The sequence below is a fragment of the Vanellus vanellus genome, assembly GCF_965231255.1.
Source record: "Vanellus vanellus genome assembly, chromosome: 11".
Classification (NCBI taxonomy): domain Eukaryota; kingdom Metazoa; phylum Chordata; class Aves; order Charadriiformes; family Charadriidae; genus Vanellus; species Vanellus vanellus.
The window spans coordinates 5,727,624-5,752,979 of NC_138916.1; the positions used below are offsets into that span (position 1 = coordinate 5,727,624).

General features: G+C 37.6%; 1 protein-coding gene across 1 annotated transcript in view; it reads right to left on the reverse strand.

The window, feature by feature from the left end:
• The window catches only part of TLN2 (talin 2), a gene marked incomplete at its 5' end in the record, with an annotated part of 112,525 nt that overhangs the window by 85,381 nt on the left and 1,788 nt on the right, over positions 1 to 25,356 (reverse strand). The window contains 15 exons of the mRNA XM_082488644.1: positions 196 to 294; positions 1,120 to 1,328; positions 2,007 to 2,115; positions 2,764 to 2,877; positions 3,566 to 3,746; positions 5,372 to 5,448; positions 9,060 to 9,161; positions 10,119 to 10,274; positions 11,206 to 11,310; positions 13,468 to 13,531; positions 18,817 to 18,944; positions 20,879 to 21,021; positions 21,897 to 22,049; positions 23,531 to 23,660; positions 24,263 to 24,360. Of these exons, the coding sequence (XP_082344770.1) occupies positions 196 to 294; positions 1,120 to 1,328; positions 2,007 to 2,115; positions 2,764 to 2,877; positions 3,566 to 3,746; positions 5,372 to 5,448; positions 9,060 to 9,161; positions 10,119 to 10,274; positions 11,206 to 11,310; positions 13,468 to 13,531; positions 18,817 to 18,944; positions 20,879 to 21,021; positions 21,897 to 22,049; positions 23,531 to 23,660; positions 24,263 to 24,360 (1,868 nt within the window). The remainder of the gene's footprint in view (positions 1 to 195; positions 295 to 1,119; positions 1,329 to 2,006; positions 2,116 to 2,763; positions 2,878 to 3,565; positions 3,747 to 5,371; positions 5,449 to 9,059; positions 9,162 to 10,118; positions 10,275 to 11,205; positions 11,311 to 13,467; positions 13,532 to 18,816; positions 18,945 to 20,878; positions 21,022 to 21,896; positions 22,050 to 23,530; positions 23,661 to 24,262; positions 24,361 to 25,356) is intronic.

Genomic DNA, 25,356 nt, shown 5'->3' on the forward strand with positions numbered 1-25,356 from the left:
GTAAGGGTTCCTATGGAATCAGCACTCTGTGATTGTGCAATTAAAACAATTTTGTAATGGATTAACCTCAATTCGCATTGAGAAACTTCAAATCTAGCCTTTCCTAACTGCACTTTGGGAAGCCTGGTTTTATGCAGTGGCCTCCTCATTAGAAAGCTGCACAGTTCTGACAGTGACAAGCAACCCCCTCGTTACCTGGAACCTTTCATCTGTTTCATTCTCTCCAATTTGTCTCAGTAGCTCCCCGCTTGCTTGCCCAATGCTTCCAGCGGCAGTCAAAACTGTCTGTCGAGGCTGGAAAAATAGAACAGTGAAATACATTAATACATTAACGAGCTTTACTTGAATTTTAGATTTCCTCAAGGAACTTCTGCAATCAACATCGCTTAAAAAAATATTACACAGCAAAAATACTTCAGAAAAATCTGTACTTTTCCACATGCACGACTGCACATCCATATTTCAGGAGTTTCATCTAATTGCTCGCAGAGAACGTCTAAAGAATTTTGAAGAACTTGAACAGACATTGTTGTAATAACTCCAAGGATAATTAAGAATGGACAGTCAATATGCCAGCTGGTCTGAAACATCAGGAGAATTCACATTCTTCAAAACAAATACCTGAAGAAAAGAGATCTAAGGCAAACTGGCTGCAGACTCCAGGTCATAACAAACTGACCAAGATAGTCTATACTGGTCAGTACTACTCTCATTTCCGGAAAACTACAACAGAGGGATAAACTTTTCATTTTACATGTCAAAGTAGACAAAGATAGTAGAGAAAAAAAATCATGACTTGAGATCTCTCCACATCCAACTGAGTCATAGTACTGTTTGAAATTTGATAATTTGTTTCTAAAAGAGAATACAGTAGCCAAACTATTTATTACACAAATCAATTAACCTCTGCACATAACACAGAACATTCTAATACCAAGGTGCAAGACTTAAAGGAATAAAGATAGAGAGAGACCAAGGAAAAAGAAATAGTCAAGAGAACTGCTTGCATAGTGGACATTATGTGGCACTGAGCAGGTAAGGCTTAGAAGCTAAGACGTCTCAAAAAAGCCAAATCTGTGCACTTGAAAGAGGGAACCTGAGAAGTTTCCATCTACTCACCTCTCCTGAAGTAGGTTGCACAGCCTTCAGCAAGTCTGAGACAGCACTGGCCAATGTTCGAGCAGCTTTCAGGAGGTCTTCTCCACTTCCAACTTCATCATCCATGAGAGCAGCAAGCAGTTTCACACCTTTAGACATCTCAGTGAGGTTGGAAGAGATGGTTGTAATAGCACATCCCACAGCAGTGTAATCAGTGTCAACTGGGTCCCCTGTAGAGCAAACGTTTTTTCATGATCAGAATGCTTTAGTGGTTAAAAGGGAAAAGAGGCAGCTACCACAAGCTAAACTTTGGTGAGAGACAAGACATTTCAAGATAGCCAAGCAATGCCTACTAAGTAATTTCATCATTGCTTTAAAAAAAAATTAGACTGCTATAATTTTTCCAATTTCTACATTTCTTCTTCAACGAGAATTTATCTTCTAGTAGAATTTCTCTTCATTTAGTGCAACTTGCTGGAAGTCCAGTTTCAGCTATCTTTCAACAATGGAAGAACCCAAAGTAACACAGTATTGACCCCTTTAAGCCACTCACAGTTCCTTCAACTTGTAATTTGCTGAAGAAAAAAAAACACTGTCAATAAACACATAAACTCTCTAACAACTGTCAGATCAAGAATGCTTTTCTGTAGTAACCTTGCAAATACTCTCCACTTGACTTTGTTGAATAAGCAGGCTACATTTTATCTTCATCAATGGTCATACCTTTAGTGTTAGTGAGAAATTGAAAATAAAAAAATTGTGTTGGGAGGGACAAAAAGCTTATTCCACACATCAGTGCACTTAGCTATTAGAGTATTTTGAAGAAAATTTTTCTCCAGCTAAGTTACTTGAATTAGACCGATAAATAACTAGGAGACTGCAAGGAAATCCTTCCCTTTGAAATTTACCTGCTGTAAGGTTAACAACAGACGCAGTTCCTGCAGTGATAGCATCAACCTGAGAGTGTATTTCGTGTTTTGATTCATCAACCTTGTTCTGAACCCATACTCTTGATGCCTGAAGAGCAATAACAAAAACAAGAATTAAGGATTGCCATCAGGTTCCATAAGAGGAGATACTATGTAAATCTCTCGAACTTTCATGAACCTTTAAAAGTAAAACAGAGGACAACAACGTAGTCCTTAAAGTGAAATGAAAGCAAGCATTTTCTTTTACTGAATCATTCAGTACAGAATTGCTATCATATTTCAACAGCTGCCCTCTTAAAATAAACAGTGCATCCACGAAGGTGAAGCACTTGACTGACGGTCCCCCATAGACAATATTCTTTTGATCCATCCTCCTGCCCTAACCTGGATCAACAATGTCAAAATCATATTTTGTTCTTATTTTTCAAGTGTCCAGGAGGCAGTCGCACCCACTACAAATATTGCCTACAGTAAGCATTTAATCATACATATGCACATGAAACAAATAGGATTCCAGACATGGTTATGCAAGGAAGCCTGCTACATCTAATCTCAGAAAACTGATTAGAGTGAGGTGGAACATTGTACATGAAATTCCTTAAGAGAGCACAAAATTTTTATGTCACTTTAAAAGCTTTAGTGATACCACTTTAGATGCAGAGACAATGACTAAACTGACCTGTAAGCACCCCAAAGCATTAAGATCCATTTCTGTAAGGGGTTAGAAAAAGCTCACCATGTCCTGCCCCAGAGGTGGTAGGTTATCAACTTCACTGAGGTCAGCTTGTGCCTGCTGAACAGCATGCATACTGGTATTAATAGTCCCCATCAAAGCCTGCTGAGCTGAGGTCTGAAAGGCAAAGGAAGGAAACAGCTGCATCCTATGTTCCAAATAGCACTTCAAGCAGATGTTACATATGCATGAAGAGATAGCAACTACAATCCAACAATCAGACCAGGCCATTTCAGATAGATAGCTTTTTCCTGTTACAACAGAGAAAGCAAAGCTCTCTGTAACACTCCTCTCAGTCCTGTTTCTGCCTATGCCATTTTATACTTCTCTGTACTTGCACACATTTGTAAAATGCTGAACTTTCTCAGATCAAACAATGCCCAACAGACACACAAAAATACCAAGCTGTCTTACTGACTTGCATTCTAGCAACATGAAAACTGAATTTGCTTCTAGGATATCATTATTGATTTCATGGGACAGCCTACCAATGTAATCAAAGACAATTCTAAAACTAATTGCCATCAACATGCATAAGCTACCAGAAAACTGAAGAGTTTTAGGCAGAGCAGGATGGCTATCTGTGGCAAGGTTTTGGCTGCATAAGTCAAAATGTGACACCCTAAATATTTCAGGGATGCTTAAAAATTACATTCAGTAGGACAGCTAGGAAGCCACACTCTATATTCTCCCCCTGCTCTTAGTAATATGTATAATATGTTATTTCTGACTACTTGCAACACAGACAGCTTCAAATGCAAAAAAAAAAAAAAAGTTTCAAAAACAAAACAAGGAGGTTCCTCACAAGTGGGGGCATATGTCCTCTGTGCATCTGACCAATTGTGACTTGTTGCTGGGGAGAAGGCATGATGCCAATGTTGAAAGTCTCTGGACCACTGGACCCCGAACGCATAACAGCTGGTAGTGCCACAGAGCCATGCTCCACCTTCCCTGTTCGGTTGAACTGCTGCTGCAAGATGGTAGATCTGAAAAACAAAAACAAAAATGAAAAAAGAAAAATCCAACACAGAGAGAATTAGTTAGCTCCTGCAAATCAAGTCATGCCAGATGTCCCTCCTTTAGGATTTTAAATTGCATTTCACAACCTTTGGAGAAGCTGGAAAACTCTACAGTCATCTTTTCTAACTATTTTCAAGTATATTAGAAAAAAATTAATCTGGGGCTCTTGGCTGATTAAATATTAATAGCACTAATGAGCAAGCACTAAGGAAAGAAGGCAATGTGCTGTTTTGGTGTATGTGGTAGAATAGCATTACCCCTGTAAGATGCGTGACAGACAGAACCAGAACAAGGTTTAAGGCATAACAACTGCTTTGTTTCAGTTGTATCATAGGCTGACCAACAGAAAATACAGAAAGGACCCTGTGGAGATGCCTTTTGCAAAGAATCCCTAGATTTGGGATAAAAGCTACCATTCTTTCTTCCCTCTTTACATGCATGCACACGCAGTACTTGCTAATGATCTAGCAGCCTATCAGAAAATGGACTGGGAGGCAGGACACTTTCAAGAATAATAAAAGTTACTGTCATCCATGGACATGAACCACTTTGCCAGATATACTGCTCATATTTAAATATAGTTGAAGCATTGACAGGAATTTTGGCTTTAACAACAACAATCTGCTGAAGAAAAAAAGTATATTCAATTGTGAAAAATCTTGTATTCATCTATTACAAGTTTTGGGCTTCTTGTATAGCACTTAGCTAACAGTATATTCTGGAAGCGATTTGGAAAGGGCAATGTCAAAAGAAAGCACATCTGAACATGTGTGAGCTGTCAAATGTTGAAATTTCACATAAGGCCACATTAAATATCTAACGAGTCCATCTCCTATAAACTTAATGTTTAACAAGAAATCAGACAGACTTTTCACATACACACTGCTGACACTGCCATCCTGAGAGTTTCAAGAGGAGACCTGAGTGGCACATTACAGCTTATAACATCACAAACCTATTCTTTCACTGCATGGAAAACCTTAATGTTCCTTTTCAAGAGTACGGCCTGCTCTACAGTTCTGCTTTTTGTTATACTCAGTTACTCTCCCATCAGAACCATAGCCTGACCTACTAGTACAAAAACCTTACTTTTACTGTCACCACACATCTGATTGGTTTGTCTAAAGTGGTTTGGTAAAATAAGCCAGCTCTGTTCATGACACAGCGTATAAACAAACTGACGGGAGTCAAATTTACTGGAAACCATGGACCTAGCAGACACAAGCAACTAAAATCTTGTAAATCCTAGGTGTTTGCATGAAGATCAAAAATCTAATATGACATTTTCAGCTCTGTATCATTACTGAATTACAGCCCGAGTTCTTCTGTTCAATAGTCACATTACCACAAACTGGTACCACCGCTGGTTGCCTTAAGCAACAATTCTAAGACAAATAACTCCTCTTCAATCCTCAAATGAAGCTAGGAGCCTGCTGAATTGCCTGCGGACGGTACTTCCTTCTATTGAAATACCCTGTAGGAAATTATTCTTTAACAGTAATAACTATACTATTTCATTTGAAAAAAGCTGCCACAGCTAAAAGGTGTCACATTTAAATAACGAACATTTCCTCCTGTTGTATACACTCACTTCTTAGGTGAAACAGATTCTTCCAACATGGTTGACTCCTCATCACCTTCAAGCCCAAATCTATCTTTACTTTGTTTCTGGAGAGGAAGGGAAAAAAAAGTTAAAGAACATGTGTCACTTTTTGCTTTCTCTCCACTATTTCCTCACGATTTATCAAAAACCTAGTCAAATCATTTGCAGAGTCTTGTCCAGTGCTAAACAGCACGCTTTTTGGTAGTGTGTGACAATATAACCTCCACCTCAGAAGAGGTACCCTTCAGCATCTAACAGATGAGGTTCTAAGTCCTGGCAGATTAAGTGCATGAAGGAAAAAAAGCCTATTGGTGCCTTTTTGAACAAAGTGGTATAAAGAAAGTGCTGAGATACTGTCTTTTCTCACAGGAAAAAAAAAATAAAGTTCTAAGGACTGAGTGATATGGAACAGCAGCAAATCCCAGCACAGACAAGACATGTACCATCCCCTTTCCCATCCTCTTCTAACTCAGGAACAGAGTTGTGGTCAACTGCTCCACGTCCAAGTGAAGAGTGGTGTTCCTCAGAGGTCAGCACTGGGACTGGTGCTGTTTCACATTTTTGTCAGCAACATGGATGTAGGGATTGAGTGCACCCTCAGCAAGTTTACCAACAACACCAAGCTACATGGAGGCAGTCAACATGCTGGAGGGAAGGGATGCCATCCAGAGGAACCTGGACAGGCTGGAGAGGTAGGCCCATGCAAACCTCATGCAGTTCAACAAGGCCAAGTGCAAGGTCCTGCAGCTGGGTCACAACAATCCAACACACAAATCCAGCCTGGGTGGAGAATGGATTAAGAGCAGCCCTGAGGAGAAGGACTTGGGGGTACTGGTGGATGAGAAGCTCAATGTGAGCTGGCAATGTGCACTTGCAGCCCAGAAGGCCAACCGTATCCTGGGCTGCATCAAAAACAGCATGACCAGCAGGGCAAGGAAGGTGATTCTCCCCTTCTGCTCCACTCTTGTGAGACCCCACCTGGAGTACTGCGTCCAGCTCTGGAGCCCTCAGTACAGGAAAGACCTGTCAGATCGAGTCCAGAGGAGAGCCACGAAGATGATCAGAGGGCTGGAGCACCTCTGGTACAAAGAAAGGCTGAGAGAGTTGTGGTTGTTCAGCCAGGAGAAGAGAAGGCTCTGGGGAGACCTTATAGCCACTTCCAGTACTTAAAGATGCCTACAGGAAAGGTGGGGAGGGACTCTTTTTCAGGGAGTATAGCGATAGGACAAGGGGTAACAGTTTTAAACTGAAAGAGGGTAGACTTAGATTAGATATTAGGAAGAAATTCTTTACTGTGAGGGTGGTGAGTCACTGGTACAGGTTTCCCAGAGAGGTTGTGGATGCTTCATCCCTGGAAGCGTTCAAGGTCAGGTTGGATGGTGCTTTGAGCAACCTGGTCTAGTGGAAGGGGTTGGAACTGGATGATCTTTAAGGTCCCTTCCAACCCAAACCATTTTATGATCTACATTTTCTCCAGGAACTTTTATTGAGGCTCGTTTTTTGCTCTGAAACTAGAGCTCAGCTACAAGTCACATTTAGCATCCTGAAATGCTACTGTACCGTGCTACCTACCACTATGAAATACATATCCATAGGAAAGATGATGAATTGAATACTGTCTGCAAGTTATTTTACCATAGTTACTTCAAACTTCTATACATTCTGTACATCTGACTTTTTGAGGCAGTTTTTTATAGTCATATAAGGGAGGTAAATATACACCAGGGGAATAAGTCTAAACCACCAGAAACAACAAGAAACTACCATAAGTCATAAAAGTATTGCCTTGTAAAAACAGTCAATTTCTACTTGTGACCTAATGCAAAGATACTGTCCGCTTTCCACCGTGTTGATTTGTAGTCTGAAAATACATATATACATACATGTATAAATATATACATATATACATACATGTATAAATAAACATCCACTATAACCTTTACATTTAATGGGAAGTCCTCATGTGCATCCATACCCCTCTCCTCCTTTCTTCAAAGAAGTTCTTACTACTACAGTTTGAGTTAATGTATGAACTGAAACTGCTTATTTTTAGTCAAGATTGTGCCTTACTTCCATATTAATGTGAAGTAAAATACGGTATCTAGATTAAAAAAAAAGGTACAAGTTACTCAAGCTCAGGGTTCCCTGTCACCCTATCACTAAAATTGCAGTACAAGAGGTGTTGGGGGGGGTGAGGAATGTTGCACCAATAATACTTTATCAGAAAAAAATTCACCACCAGTCCACAGCACAGCAAATAAGTTGGAACAGTCCAAAACACAGCTAGAATTAACATTATGCAACTGAGAGTGATAAACCATACTTTGAGGCATGCACCACAGAGATAACTTGGGCTCAACAATTGAAAACTGCATGCTTCTCATATGCATCATGAAGCATAATGGGTGTTTATTCCCTAACCCATTCCTAATTCATTCATTTTCAAACTGGCTGTGTCAGCAGATTGTAAAAAAGAAGTCAAAGGGAGTGGAAATATACACATCTGTATTCTATCAAGACAAAGGCTGCTTTCGTTCAGCATCAGAGAGCAAAGCTACTTTTGAAGATTAAGAGCCAGAATCAAGTTTTAAACCATCAACAGAAACCTCCAGTTTACTTAAGATTTATTAAATCTGAGACTGACAGCCTCAGAGAAAAAGGCATGTGTTGTGATGAATTCTGGAAATCCTCCTCAACCTCTGATTTCATAACAGTTGATGTTACATCCAACAATGTTTGCATGAACAAAGGCAGTAAATTCTCCTGAGCTGCTTAGCTTTCTGTCATTTTTTTGTACTATTAAAATCTATTACAGCAAATAATTATGTAGTTTGGTTGAGCCTCAATAAAGAAAAAATTTGACAAGGAGCAACGATGCTATTTGAAACACCTCAGTTTTCTATACAACATGCTTAGAGTATGACCATTCAGCTCCATGTTTGTTGGCAAAAGTGGTTTTTACTATTGCGCTTATTTACTTGTGAATATTTTGAATGCTGGTGATGCGTATCAGCCTCTCTTCTCTCCTGCCAGGCACGCTCAATAAAACCAAGTTTCAAGATGGTCCAGCCTCTTCACAAACACAGATTTTATCCCTCTCTCTGCATAACTGAGATGTAATTCTTTGCTTTACTGATCACAATATTTTTAAAGCAATATAATGCTTTTTTAGGGTGTTGTTTGTTTTTTTTTTTAAGTTTTGCCAAAAACTTTCTCCATTTTGATGCATTACATTCAAGAGCTACTGGACAACTATTGTATCAGTCCTTAATGTAGTTTTAAATGCTGCTTCCATGGGATCATTTCTTCCCACCTGATCCACCACTTTGGTTCATAGCTTAAAATCCATAGTCGAAGCTTTAAGCTCTTCTCTGGATACACTCATCGCCAGCAGTTCACCTTCCAGGCAGAAGAAAAACAAAGCCCAAGCGTGGTGTACTTAGCCTGACCCATACTACCCCTATAGTTAACAGCCTTGATATTTTCCAGAAGCACTCACTTAAGTTAAAGAGAAAGCGCTTATATTACTTAAAGGTAAAAATAAATAACATCAAAACATAAGATAGAACACTGACTTCATAAGAGAAAGAAAACTGCAACTTGCACACATTTGAGCTTTTGTCCTGCTGTACAGTGATTTTTATTCCGTTCTTATTACATCATCTTAATACTATACCTTCTTTAGGATGATATCAATGTAACCTGCAATTAATTGAGAGATCTGTTCTCCTTCAGTGGTCTGTACTGAGTAATAGCTTTCCTGATATTCACCAAAATCCTGAAAGAAAAAAGAAAAAAAAAAAACTTTAAAAATGGAAAGCAATAAATGAAGAAACAATAGCAAATGAGTGAGAGAATTCAAAATTTAAAATTGTTTGTATAGACATTTTATTATATCCAACAGTAAATGAAACTGATCCAAGATTCTAAACCAGTGTCTCTAAGGGGTGAGGGAAGAGAGGGGAAGGATGCTTTCTATTGCAGCTTAATTACAGATGTTTCACGAATGGAAGTGCCAGGGGACCAAGAGATACTTAGTCTGACTTTATCAGACTCGGTCACTGAAGGATGGAGAAAAGTCTTTAGAATTTTATTCTAAAGCATAATCACCCATGCAATTGGAAGTTACATGCACATGGTTAAAGTGAATGTAATTTTCTAGCCACTGCCTCTCGCTCTTTAAACCACCTTTTCATATCCAAAACACTCTTGTTGCAGTGGTCTCTTATGGACCATAGCATTAACAAAACATTACATTCATGCAAGCTCTTGAAATCAATAATTATCAAATGTATTAATGAACCATCTAGCTTTGGTTACGTTCGTATCTTGCAAGTCACAAAGTGCACTTTGAATAGCAGGCACCATAAGAGTTTAAGCAGGTGGGAATAATGATGTTTTCTTAACTGTTTTAGTGGTTAGGCACAGAATAGATTTAAACAGTGGGTTGTGGGTTTTTTTGGGGGGCTTTTTGGGTTTTTTTTTGGTTTTTTTTTTTTTTTTTTTTTTCAAAAGAATTTAACAGTACTTTTGGGGAACTGGTCTGTCTAGAAATATCAAAATATAGATTGACCCTAGACACCCATATGGGCCAGTTTATTAGTTTTGGATTCAGTGACTGTATATAATGCTAGAAAATTACAGATAGAACAAGTTACATTGAAGAAACTATTCCAAGTCCATTGCTCCTTGCCTCATAGATCCCTCTTGTTCTGAATGTATGCAAAAAGATTACCAGAGTGAAGCTTTTAGGTGAGGCAGCCCAGCGTTTTACAGTTGTCAGTGGCCATTCCTGCAACACTTCCTTGGTCTTCTCATCCACACGCATCACCGAATCTTTGGTTACACCCAGTAAACGAGGAACCAGCTTGTTTTTGCCTTTCATTTTTTCCTACAAAGTGTGAAAGGTTGTTTTTCATTCAAATGGAGCTACATTGTGTTAACAAATCTCAACTGAATTAGCAGCTTGTTCTAAATGTCCATGCTTGTTAGTCTTAATATTTTAGTTACTCAAAACTGTACACCATAACTTCAGTATAATTTCTAATACACAGCTTAGCTCAACAGCGCTGTTAGAGAGCTGAGACTCCTTTCACCCTTAATGGTGCTTGACAAGACATTTCCCTTAAAGGATGCAAGACAACAAAATTCTTTCAAATTAATTACCCTCTGCACTGCTTCACTAGAATTTGTGCATGACTAAGTACTTTCGGAAAAGGCAACCTATCGATATTCAGCTACCTACAAAGATTCTATACTGTAACTGTGGGAACCTAAGAATGAAAACATTTGCTTAAGTTTAGCATCCTTTCCATTCTATGTCAGTGATTACTGAATACTCATGCACTAATGCTTCAGTCCCGTTTTCACAACAGAACCAAATTGTTTCAACAGCTTTAAGACCATGACCTGCTTGACTGTAAGGACTAAGAGAAAGTAATCATGCAGCTGATGAAGTTGCTCTTCAGATGCATTTTTTTCAGCATGCTATTCACATTATCGTTAAGCTTCTAAACAGGAACAATTTAAGAGTTCGTTGTGAATGTTTTTCTGAAGACAATACTTTGTTGGTAATCAGAAGAAAAAAGAAGAAATGCCAATTTGAAGAAATTAAATCATGACAGACTCAACTTTCTTTCTGGAAGCAGTATGACAAGGATCTAAATGGAAATTATAATTCTGTCCCACATAGTAATTTAAACTTTCTTCCAAATGCTACTTTCAGAGAGAAGGCTGAAAGAACATCTTTGACCTTCACTTAGTGCAGAATCTGATGTAATGCATAACCAACCATACAGTATGGTCAGCAAGATCTACATTACCTTAACAAGAAAAAATGACACTCCATATGTCCTCAGGGAACGGGCTAGCTTCACATACTTCACTTTGGCTTCTATTTCAGTCATCTCGCCACAGTTTTTGTGCTCCTGTAATGACAGTTCAGTATCACTTGGGCAGAAACTATGCTTTCTGGAAACACAAACACACAAGGGGTATAGCTTTTATCTGTTTAAGGATGCTTAGTTGATAATCATTAAAACTAGAATATTTGAAAAAATACCAGCTAGATATGTTAGCAAGACTGTATCCTATAATTCCTCACATCAGAGAATAAAAACAACCTGTGCAAATGGAACACTCCTCTTTCACCATCATCCATTCTATCTGTGCCTCAGATCAAGCACATTTAAATAACTTCTGAAACAGTTTAAAATTCGAGGTATTGCTGCTATTTGACACCATGGGGTTTCACACAATTAATGCCTCTTTTCTCAGCTTTTTAAAATCATTTAAAAGTCCCAGCAATCCATGTTTTTTTCCAGCAAAAGCATATTTATTCCTGCTTTGTGCCCCAAACTTCTGATTCATGAAAGCCTCATGCCTTGTAATTGATCATTTCCCATCTCTTGTAGGTATTTCCGAAGGGCTTTTTTTGCCAGTTGCACTGTTATCCACAATTTTTTCCCATCACGTGAAAAGAATTCTAGAGGTGAAGAAGCAACAACGACTTTTTCTAAATAGTTCATCCTGGAATATCATCTAGGTGCATCTTGTAACTCAATTGCTATTTGTTATTTAAACAATTTACTCATCAGTAAACTTTATTACCTGTAAGTAATGACAACTACAAATATTACCTATTCAAACTTCATCTCAGCATCTGCTCTCTTACCCCCAGACCATTCTGCTGAAAATCCTATCCCAATGTCCTGCTGTTTAAATACTGTTTGTGGGATTCCCTATCGCACCCCATCTTCCCCTCACATTCTTCTGAACTGTTGGTTGCCACCCCTTTCATGCTGACTAATGGCAGCAGGGGGAGCACCAAGAACATGGGAAACACCTTCCTGCTCCAGTTTAAGTTACCATCTTGGCAATGTTCCACGGAGGAGCACTGGGAGGAGCAACTGCAACTCCAAAACCCCTTCTGTATCTCAAGGACATAGACCAATCATATCTGCCAAGTTCAACACAGAGAACCAGATCCCGAAAGAGCAAGGAGCCCAAGTGTAGTCACTGCAGGTGGGCTATTTGGCAAAAATCACCTGCCAAACTCAATTTTATAACTGAGGGAAATGGCTGATTTTTTTCAAAAAGACAGTTTTCTTATTCTACCTTGCTGTTGTATCTTTGCCCAGCATCAGTGCCCTCACCGATGAACTTCTTGTCCATGCACTGAAGTATGTAATGACCGAAACTACTCACAAATCATAACTGACATGAGCAAAAATCACACGCTATGAAGAGCATGATAGTGATACTCAGAAGTGAATTAATCTTCTTTTGTTTAAACTGCAACATCACTGCCGCCAGCTCAAGGAATACAGAAAAGCGTTAGACATCCTCATTTACGACAAAGTACTACAAGCTCCAGGTAGAACAGACTTACCGAGCTACAGAATTCCTAGACTGGGAGTGTAACAGACATAGGAAAGTATGCGACCTGTTCATGCTCTTCAACTTGTCTCCCAAGTTGAGATCACAAATCACTGGTATGTCCTTCCAGAAACTATATGACTTTAATTTCACCTGTTGACCTCCGAATTTTTCAATTTATATTGTATTGCCAAACTTGTATTTCCGTAGGCACAGATATTTAGTACTCAAACTCTGAGAGCACTTCCAACCATATCAGTAAATTTTTACTCAACTGCTTCAGTCTTTTAGAACTGCATGATTCCCATACACGTCACTGAACTCAAGCATTAGCTAGCAGAACTCCATATTACTTGAAGCTCATGCTTGAATAATGAAGGCACAAAATTAAAACTAATTTTCCTAAATGTGCTTCTATTTTAGTACAAATACACATCCTTACATTTCAATGCAACTGAGAAAAAAAGTCTTAAGAATACAGATTATTCACTCTGCCCTTCAAAGTACACTGAATAATCATCAGTGAAGAAAAAATGATCAGAACAATAAATCTGCTGAATAAAGAAAAGAAAAACTGTCAGATTCTTTACACTTCATTTTCTGATAGTTATATAATTCAAGTATATACAGAGTACACACCTGTGAAAGCTTGTATTTATCTTATAAAGAAAGTGAAACTATAGTAGGTTTTTCAGCTTCTCAATTACCTGAAATATTCTCTTTTCAGCCCCTCTTTGTTTGGTATATTCTTTAGGCAGGAATTCTTTTAGGCTAGAAAAAAACACAACAAAAAAGAACAATTCCATAGTTAATGGTGCCTTCTTGAGGAGGGATGCTTTTCATGCTCCTTTATTGGCATTAAGTCTCCCAAGCTTCCTAAAATGGGCATAAAATATCTATACAATGAAACAAAACTCTGGCTGAGTAGGGTGAGAGCAAGAAGATAACTTGCGTAAGAAAAACACTTTAGTTACATCCCCACGTACCTCTTCATGTTTTGAAAAGTCATCAAAAGTAAACAATAGCTGGGACACTTTCCCCTCTTAAACTATATGATGTGTCTCAGCAGCTCAGAGGGGTTCACATCTAAATCCAAATACAGTCATTGTAATCTGGGTGAAGAAGGGGACATCAAAGCTTGAGCCAGCTCTGTGTCTGAGTTCAGGCACTGCTATTACTTTGATTTACTGATGTGCAGGACCAAGTTCTTCCTTTGTGTCTTCCAAGAAATGTTAGAACACTAATATTTTACTGAAAAACTGCAAAGCCATTTAAGTGAACACTTAATACCAGTCACTACCTCAAAAACAAAGTTATAAATAACCACTCCTAATTTCTGTAGCACTCAGATACTAAGGGTCTCAGAATACAAAGTAAACTAAGCAAGTTCAGCCTCCATGAAGGGTTTTAGTCAGAAAGAATCTTTAAACACCACACCTGTAACTCCCTGCTGTATAATAAAATGAACCCTTTATCTCAGCCAAGCATCACCCCAACTTGAAGACAGATCAACATCATGCTTTAACCAACATGAGTTCTTTTCTGGATTGTACCTTCCCATCTGGAACACTCTACTCTGATAAAACTATGTCATATATTCAGCAGTCCATTTTCAGCCTGAATAAACTTCAGGCTGAATAAACAGTTCAAAAAAAATTGGTTTCTAAGGACACCTCCTGCTGCTCCACTCTGGACCATTAAAAAAATCTCAGGAAAAGTATGACTCTAGAATCTCCTCCTCATTTTGATTTATTCTGTAAGCAAGCACACTATGAAGACAGAAAGCTAGAAATACCTAATATCATGGAAATTTACAAGTTTTGAGAAGGATGGATTTATGTATTTTTTTTAAACAAGGTTGTTAAAAAATTTGCCAATGGGAGTTTTTTTTGTTTTGTGATTTGGGGCAATGAGGGGTTTGGGGCTTTTGTTTGGCAGGGTTTTTCGTAGTGTGCTTTTGTTTTTAAACACAAAAGCCTGCCATTGCAGACAAACAAAATAAGTCAAAAGACTAAACTGGGATTCTGTGCTTTCCTCAATGCTAATCAGTAGTGAGATCATTCATTCTATTCTTTCCATAAAGCTCGAGCAATATAAATCAAAATAAGAACAACTGTCCTTGTTAATCTTTCTTCCAATGCTCTAGTAGTTACATCTCACTAATCATGAAATCTCTTCTCAGGACTTATTTCCAGACACACATCATTGGGTGGGAAAGACTGGAGAGCCAAATTAATTTAGTAGATAAGGACCGAATATGTCTTATCCTAGAAAGGTGGTGTCTTCATTCTGAAACAATGCGTGCTTTTATACAGAATGTCATAGGTTCAAACCACTTTGGTTAAATTCACTTCCAAAGCAAATGCAAAAGAGAAAAAAACAAACTACTAACAAAACCCTGAGTTAAACCCAGTTTAATTCTGGAAATGGATTTATATAGAAAAATTATAGTTATTAATGCACTTCCAATTCTCATCTTTTATTAACTACAGTTAATTTTCTTAGCTATCCACATGTAAATAAACTATCAAGACCATTAGATTTTTAATGATGTCTACTTATTTTGTTAACTAATATACAATTTATGAAGACATTGCTAAGCAAACATTATTTGAAGCTTCTTAAGCAGCATGAGCTAAGAAAGCAACTTTGCGCTTTGTCCACTAAGCACCTTGGCATACTCTTGCACATGTAGCTGGCATTTAGATTAGACGCTTTCTCCTTGTATCACCTTCCATTATTTTTCAATCAATAGACCTCAGCTGAAAGGGTGGAATGGTAGTTGTAAACAGGCTGAAATTATTTTAATGCTACCTATAATCAAGATATTTTCTTTATGATGCAACAAACAGTTTCACTTTATTTAGCAGCTTGTTTAACTGAGTTAGCAAAAACACCTGGAATATATTCTCAGTTAGTTACCTTTAATCTCTTTAATTACACATTATTACAATCTACAATGAACTCCGTTAAAGAAAAAATCTAACAGCAATCTAACAGCATTTATTTAACTTCATTTACTGTGATTTTGTTCCTACAGTTCTTAAAAAAAATCATACAAGTGCCAAGATATTGACTGCTTATATCCAGTGCTCTTGAAGAAGACAGTTTAACACAGTAAAACAGGTTAAAGAATTGAGCTTATTTGTCACCAAGCGTGCTTGGAAATAAAAAAAAACAGGTGGGTAGTTTTAGCTGCTCCTTTCCTACCTTCATATGAAGAGTATGGGTTCTTTATTAGCTACTCTCTCAACAGTTTTAAACACAGTGTACCTCTGTAGGTGCAATGCAAAACTTCAGCTGTACAAGGAAGGGCATGAAGAGGGACTACTTGCAATTTGATAGTTTAAGAGCTTTCACAATTTACTTTGGCATGAGCTTCAAGGAAATTCCAACAACCAATACCAAAGTGTTAGCAACATACAGGCAATAATCTTCATCTGTGCCAAGAATCATTTATCAGTGACAAAAAAGATACAAAATATCTCTGTATACAAACATATTGCAGACTGAGCGAACTAAAATAGCTGTTTGAAAGTAACGCTATGAAATACTAATACTATGCTGTTACATGATGTTTTTGTATGAGCTGACAGATTCTCTTTAAGCAAATGAGTAGCATGTTCAGGTTTCAGTGGTGACTGAACAGACACCTCTCAAATGTATCTCACATATTGAGCTACACCATACAGTTTACATAAACCAGAACTACTTTCATCCTTGAAAAGAATCAATGTTCATCCACACCAGAGTAGGAAATAGTTGGATGAAACTTTAAAAAAGCTCAATCTTTTTCAAGAAAAATAAAACCCTAAGAAGTTTTTCCTGAAAGGACAAGAGAGGCATTTTCAGAAAAAATAAGAATAAATAAATAAAAATCAGCATTTATCTACACTATCTGTGTATACTGTTCATAATGAGTCAGGAGTGCTTGGCTTCTTTAGACTCACAAAACAAAAGCATGAGGTTTCACACAAAGCTTGTTAAGAAGGATATGTACAGCCAAACGCATACAACACTAAATCATAAATGCATATACTTGAAATCAGAAGGCAATGACTAGGGACTTATGGTTCTGGAGCAGGCCCCTCTACAGAGAGCAAGAAGAGAATTACTTCTAAATCAGAAATCCTTAATTTTGTGAAACTGATTATACACCAGGACAGTGAGCAATTACACTTAGTGACCTGCAAGGCTTGATCCTAATACAGTCAAAGCCCATTTACATGAAAATAAAACAACAGTAGAGAAAACTCCCTGCAGAAAATAACAAGGTTCTAAATTTTGGAATTCTGGTTCTAAATGATTTCCACTGGAGTAAGGTTGTCTTTCTAACATACAGTTCATTATTTATACCTTTCATTTCTACTAGGATAAAAAAAAAAAAAAGATAATGCACTTAATATGCATGATGACTTTACTCTATGATGGACTTCAAGCTATCTAGCATTGCATACAAAGTAGAGATACGATCCAACCAGCAGTTTCAGTCTACCATAAAACACAGTTACTACATGGGAGCTCAAAAAGGAAAAAAAAAAAAAAAAAAATCTTTACACTGAAAAGACCAAGTAGAACACCTAAAAAACAGAAAAATTTAAGCAACTGAACTCTGCACAGCAGTTTGCAAAAACTGCTAGTTAAGTTTTTTGGGAATTATTGCTTTAAAAATTAAAACCAACTATTGCTGGGAACACCTAACTCTTGAAGTCATTACCATGACACAACTTTAGCTTGTCAAGAGGTAATACCCTAATGGTTTGCTGTAGGAATACTCCTGAGTGAGTGAAGGGAGAAGGGAATAATAAATAGACAATGGAGAAATCCCAGAAGATGACTGTTGCATTACTGATCACAATTGTAGGGAATAAGAACCAGGACTACAAAGCTATTACACTGGATCCCCATAATTTTTAGAGACATCAGTAGCTCTATTAGGAAAGTTTCATGGGCCAATCAGTAGCAGACAGACAGTACAAAGAAAAGCTGATTATTAATTGGAACTGAAGGATGTTTGTTCACATGGTTTGTTTGCACAACTGAACTGCAACTTCAGGAAAATCTTTAAAAAGGGAAGTGTTTCAAACAACCAGTGTTGCAGCATTGCATGTTCCAAAGCAAGCCACCATTTAAAAGTGATTCCCTGAGATACACTAAAGCCCCAGACTCAGGCTCACAAAGGAAATATGAGAGTCAGCACTGAGCACCTGGCCAGTAGAACAGGAGAGAAACCAAATATGCACCCATTGTTTTGCACATCCCATGAAGGCATCCATGAGCCTCATATGTAGGGCAAGCTTGATGGACTGTAAATAGCTTTCTTTTACCTTCTTATATTCCTTTCCTCAGACTCCAGCCCTCAGTTAATTCTACTGCAGGCAAACCAATCAGAAAATCAAAATTGGTAGAAAAATAGGACATCTAAATTTCAGTCAAACTAAGCTTGCCCTGCTGATAGCAGTAAAGTATTACAATAAAGGTTAAAGGACGCGTCACTTATAATCAGGACTCCTGTCCACATCTGAAACAAAGAGCACAATTCTAGATCTCCATTCATACAACACCACGAGGGTGAATCTCAACAACTGATTAATGCCACTAAAATGTTTGAAAAATTTGACCTCTACACACAGCAATGTTAAATTCATTCAGAAAGCATCTTTCCATTCATGTACTTTTCTAGCAACTTAAACATCTGTGATATATACTGATGTATGCTTAATTCACACTAAATACAGGCAGAAGTAGACTTCCAAGGAAGAACAAAATCCCAGTTCTCCCACATTACCAGGTGTTTGGGGAATCCAGCTGCATACCTAAGTGGCACCCTGGGGGGAGCTGGTGCCCTGTGCTGCCTAATAAGCCTCTGCCAAAGCTGCCCTCAGCAGTTGGGGTTGCTCATTTGTGCACTAAGGCTCCTTTCACAGGGAGATTGCTACAGAAAACACATTCAACCTGATTACCTCTGCTTAGAGTACTACAATGCATTTAGTCTGTGACAACTCAACGCTAGTTACACTTGAGGTCACCCAAATTTAGAAGTTAGAAGTGTTTACTCTAAAAATCCAGGTTTGTGTTTGTGTTCTACATGAGGTCCAAACTGGATCTGTGCTTGAAAGCCTCCAAACTCACAGGCCTTCTCAAAGGAGACAGGATGGGAACCATTCAGAATGTCATCACGAGCCTATAGGAGGTAAGCAAAGACATGTCAGGGACATTCAAAGTAACTATTACATCTGTGAAATTCCTTGAAAGCTTGAACACAGCCCAAGAATCCAGCAACGCACTTTTCTGTCTGAATATCTTTATTATTCCATTCTGGATGTGCTTATGACTAATAGAATAAACAAAGGGCTAGATTATTTTCTGGTGAATATCTATGGAGACTTATTGAAACCACGATTGTAGCAACTTTCATCAAAAAGGAGACTTGACACCCCGTTTCCTGCTGTATGTGTGTATAAAATACAACATATGTAAACACACTTACGTTTATGTACTCATATATATACAGATCTATATGCGTGCGTACATACACACATGTAAAAGCTTTTATCTCACTTCCTTGTCATAGCAGGGAAAATGATCTGCATAACTAGTAAGTAAAAACCAGATTACAATTATAGAAATGGCAACAGGAGAGGTAAACAGAATTTTCCTTCCTTTTGTTTAAATTTAGTGGTCATAGAAGACGATGGAGCTTATAGCTCTGGCAATAGAAGGCTCATATATCCATAGACAAAACAGTGACAGGGCAGTATCGACACCTACTGTCATAACTAGCCTGAAAGAAATATCGAAGTGACAGGAGAACAGCTCAGTGTGATAGTCTTCTAAAATACTTGAAAAATGTAATGCAGTCTTACAAGCAATGTCATCCTTATCTTTTCCCTCAGAATTTTTAAAATGTAATTCAGAGCAATCCCATTTGAATCAGCTGCGTGTGACAACTGAACATTCCATTCAACTTTCAATTTTTCTTTTTTTTTTTTTTTTGCTTTTTAAAGTAACTTTAACAAAGAGTTTAAAATCCTGCTTTTTTTCAGACTTCATTACAGACAACTTCTCTGGAGCCTTCAGTTAAATAGTATCTTCCGCATAAAACTCTTAGCTTTGTTAAGGTACGTATAGTACCTCTAACAGTTTGGGGAACCTGCCTAGGTGGACTCCCACCATGTTACATGATATTATCCATTTTGTACAGGAAGCCTGCCTGCCTTGTGTGCTGTCTGGGTTGAAGACTAGAAAGGGAGTGCAGAAGAAGTTCTCTCACTGATCAGGTGGAAGAGAAAAGCAATGAGAAGCTGAAAGCTAGTTGAAAGACTGACCTGAGATTCCCTATTACAGAGGAAGTCACAAGGATGATCTGAGGGCTGGAGTACCTCTCCTATGAGGAGAGGCTGAAAGAGTTGGGGCTGCTCAGCCTGGAGAAGAGAAGGCTCCGAGGAGATCTTATTGCGGCCTTCCAGTACCTAAAGGGGGGCTACAGGAGAGCTGGGGAAGGACTTTTTACTAGAGCATGTAGTGAGAGGACGAGAGAGAATGGTCTTAAACTGGAAGAGGGCAGGTTCAGATTAAACATTAGGAAGAAATTTTTTTACTTTGAGGGTGGTAAGGCACTGGAACAGGTTGCCCAGAGATGTTGTTGAGGCCCCATCCCCAGAGGTGTTCGAGGCCAGGCTGGACGTGGCCTTGGGCAACCTGGTCTAGTGGGAAGTGTCCCTGCCTACAGCAGGGGGGTTGGAACTCGATGATCTTCAAGGTCCTTTCCAACTCTAAACCTTTCTACGATTCTATAGGAAGGAATGGGGAGAAGAACTAAAAAGAACAACTTAAGACTAAAGACATTCATGAATTTTAAGGAAACAAGGACGTGAAAGTCAGTGGATTTTTGGCTGAATGTCCATTATTGAATTGAAAGTATTTGATTAAGGAGAATCAGTAAAGGCTCTGTACTATCACGTGTTCTGGGAGGGACAGACAAAAAAGTAAAATCAAAGCACATCCAGAACTGGAATCCTAGAAGATGGAGTATTTCAGCAACAAGATTTTTCTTCTTAATCTACAAGGGTTTCCTCAGACAAGGTAGAACCCATACTTCTGGCAAACATACTGTACCTGAACATAAAGCAAATTAAGCTGAACAGGATCTCTTGAATCGACATTCTGGTCTGAATAAAAGAACTTTCGTCTCAACAGTAGCGTTTCATTTTCATCAACTCCTTGTTCTCTAAATGTTCGGCTGTGATCTAGCCAATTTACTGTAACAGAACCACAGACAGGCACATTGTTAAATACCCAATGTTGCCAGCGTTAATAGCTGTTGTGAAAATCATGTGATAATTGGCATTTCTGCTGGAGGGGAAAACTCCACCAAAAAATGTTGCTTTCATTTCTGTTTCTAGTTGTCAGTGTCGATGGTTGCTACAAACGAGAACTGAAGAACAGCACTGCTGAGAAACAAGAATTTGCCACAGCATAAAACACCATTAATACTGTTGAAGAAACAACTACAGTAAAGGTTTAATACTAAATTTAGATTTTCAAAGCTTCATTGCAAAATTACTTAAAAGTTTACCACATTTTCCCCAAAAAGCCAATTGTTCTGTTTACTTTTCTTATCCCTGAATGCAATTTTAAAACACCTTCCTGCCAGTCACAGTTACCTTAGAAAAAATGGTTCTCATGACTCTACACATAAAACAAATCAAATACTGCCCTAGTTCTTTGGCAAACTCCATTTACCTTTAAAATTTATGCCTTCAAAGACAAAACTACCTTTTGATGGCTTTCAGTAGGCATTAATATTTAAATATCCAACTTTAATGAAGGGGAAAAAATGGTCATTATGGAAATGACCCTTTACACTTAAGTTACAATTCCCCTACCAAAAAAATAACAAAAAAACACTTCAAAAGATCTGCTAACTCTCATAGATAGATGCAACAACATGTCCATTTACCTAATTTTAAAAATACTCAGTAGCAGGCGACAGTATATATAAACAGATGCAAAATACAGGTAGGGATCAACCGAGACACACTGAAGAATCTAAAAATGCATTCCTCTATGGTTTTCTTACACTGTACTGTGAAAAGCTATTAATCAAAGAATTATCCTGGAATATAGTACTAACAATCATCATCTGTATGAAGCTTTGCCTTCAGCTTTTCCATTTTTCTTTCATCACGCAGCAATGTCCTATCTTTCTTAAGCGTTCCTGTACTCTCCTCTTTCTTCTCCTCGATGCTCTCCTGGATTAAGGAATATTCCTCATAATTTGTTATTCCTGGAATTACAAATAAATCCAGTGTTTGTAACAAAAATAATTTAATACATTTTATGATGGGTGAAATATTCTTTTACATGTATGAAAACACCAATGGTTAATTTCAAGTATAGTAAAGATACTACAGATGAAATGCTAAAACAGCGTATGGAGAAGGAGATCCCAAGAACAATCTACAACTTCCACATTCAAGATATCTCTACAATATCCGGCGTTAACCTTCAAATACACTGTTCCATCAAATGTTGCATTTGCCACTTTCAGAAAAAAAATTATGGGTTTTTTTATCTACAAAGAGAAGCTGCCAGTCTAAAGACATGATGGAATTTAAAAGAGCAGTAAATTCCAGAATGGAAACATGCCATAGTAAATTTCCTTTCACGGATGCCTGCAATTGCTTCCCTGAGAAGTGAGTAATTTCAGCTTGCCCACGATGTGTAGAAGAAATGTGGCAGAGCAGACTGAGGAATAGGAACCATGTGAAATACATGATTTTTTTTTTAGAGTTTTAAAACTCAACTCTTCCTATGAATTTTACATGAAACCATATCAAAAATCAGTTCACATCATCTAGCGTATATGCTAAGTCGCTCTCACTTCTTTGCTCTGCTTGTTTTTTTCCACTGTTCAGTAAAGCATGTTTATATTATACAGAAAGGCAAATTAAATGCTTGCCTACTTGATCACATTCATGAAAGTAAGCCAAACTAATTTTTTGTAAATTAGTTACAGCATATTAGAATCCAGCATACAAACACTCAAAACAAAACTGAAATGGATTAATTTAAATTTAGCTTAATTCACTTTCCCAGTAAATTAATCTAAAGCATATTAAGGCCACTGTAATTCTAAATGAGAATTAAGCAAGGGTTTAAGATGATTTAAACTAATCCACGTTGGATGCATGTTTGTAGTTAAATATGAATTAGTTTTCAAAAATGTCTCTATTTAGATAAATACAAAGACAGACTATAACCAATGTGACATTTTTGACCAGCTGCTCTGGATGGCTTCCATTATGTCGTTTCACAAATGACATGGTACTGTGATCAACTCTTAATCATAACAACATAGAGCCCTAAGTTTAGGTATATTTCAAGGTTAACTGTATTTATCTTTTACCCCATTGAAATTAAGTATAAATTTAGTTCTAATTCTCTAATACATAACAGGAAAGCATACGTAAAAGGTAACTTATTATAAGAAAAAAAATTTATAACTGTACTGTCAATATAACTTTGTGCCTTCGACTGATAAATACTGACGTTTAAGGATATAGCTAACCCTCTACCGACCTTCATAAAACCCGGAGAACAGATTTCAGAAAAGTGTTTGGTAAATGTTAAGTGATAACAAATTTAAATAGTTTTTTTAACATATGTGCCAATTTCATGCCAGTAATATATATAACATCCTAAAAAATCAAGATGCAAATATGGCAGAAAAACAAAGTCTTAAGTATGCGGGTCCCAAAATCTTACCTATCCTGCTGCAAATGGTAACCAGCAATTCACCAACTGTTTTAGAATCATCCACCATGACAGTTTTCACTGAACCATCCAACATACGTATTTTCTGAGGTCTCTGTTTCTTTTTGTACTCCAGTATATCCTAGGAAGTAAACAATACTGTTTCTAAATGCTTTTGGAAGCCACCACAAGCCAACCTACTAACTGGGTTTTTCCTTTGTTATAGTATAGGCAAACTTGAGAAATGGCTACTTTTAGTTCTGCCAAGGTAATTTTTCAAGAACTTGTCCTAGCTGACAGGAGCAAAACCTAGACAGGGCAGGACAGACTAAAGTACCTTTCTGCTGTAAAAACTAGTTTAGCATTTTAAAAGGATAGCAATGCCTTCTGGTTGCAAGCAAGCTGGCCATAATATGAACAAGTATGACCTCATCGTCTTTAGTATAAAAGAAACCTAAACTATAATACAAGGTCACCTCAAATATAAAGCTTATTACAAAACTTGTTCTTTCTCTTTCTGTTAATCATTCTATGAAGACACTATTGGCCACAGAAGCTCACGATCACAACCAGACGCAGGAAAAAACTAACTATGGAGGCACAGCAAGGAAGAGAATTGAGCCAATTTCAGGAACAGACTCAAGACCTTCCTACCCCTCCAAATGCTAAACATTCTTCTTGCTACTTGGGAAACAAGTTTTCTAAAAACGTGTTGATGAACAAAGCAACAGACTTGCACCATACCCCATTTCTCAGCATATAATAATCCAGCGTCCTTCCAGCCTCCAGCCATATACCTTTTCGAGGATCTTCATCTGACAAGAACAATCCATAGTCAGAGGCTGTGGAACAGAAAAGACAGAGATTCATTGAAAAATATCAAATCTAATAAAGCCAACATGTTTCATTTCAAGTTTATTTACCTTCAGGTTTAAGCTTCTATTATACTTGCCTCCCATTCTTAATGAATTTGGATAGAAGTTTTTTTACATGCTTCAGAAAATACTTAGCTTAGCAGCAGACAGCAAGGTAGATCAGGCTTTATAGAAGACTTGAACAAAAGTTTCACTAAGCAAGAACATGTCACATCTACTGTGTAATTTGTATTATATTTGTAATTATTGCTCTTGAAGATGACCTTTTTTAAATGCTCAGAGGTCCTGCTTTGGAATTGACTAACCAAAGATACAAAGTTTGGGCTTAACCATCGTATACTATTTTAAGCAGTAGTTCTATTTTTAAAAAAATATACAGTTTGCTTTCAACCCTTCACATACTGAGTTTATGCTAAACTTTGGAATCTTTCTGGTAGATGTTTCAGGTTTATGCATTTAAAAAAAATATAAGACTTAGAATTCTATCCATAACGAAAATCTCAGGAAAAACTTGCATCTATTGCAGGCTGAATACATGCCCATTAATTCTTTCAGAATCACAAGTACATGATAAAATTCTCATTGTCACAGAAGAGCAAACCCAGGCTCAGGTTTCAAAGACTAAACTCCAGGTATACAAAACGAAGGACCATGACCATCAACTTAAGGGCCACCCAAAGCATCCCCTCTTAATAAAAATTTGCATGAAAAATAGATACAGAATACACTTCGCTATCACAAACAGTGTAAACTACTGTTTGTCAGCTGAGCCTGCTCTAATTGCAGTTCTACAGTTTAAGCTAAGGGCTTTTTTCATACAAGCTGGCCAGCTGCCTGCATACAGCCTGTCACAACTGAGTGCAGGGAGGGTATCTTGTTTACCTCAGGTAAACCTGTTTAAGTCAGGTAAAAATAGCTACAATTTTTGGACAATGTTTCGTTTTTAAATACCCTGCATAGCAA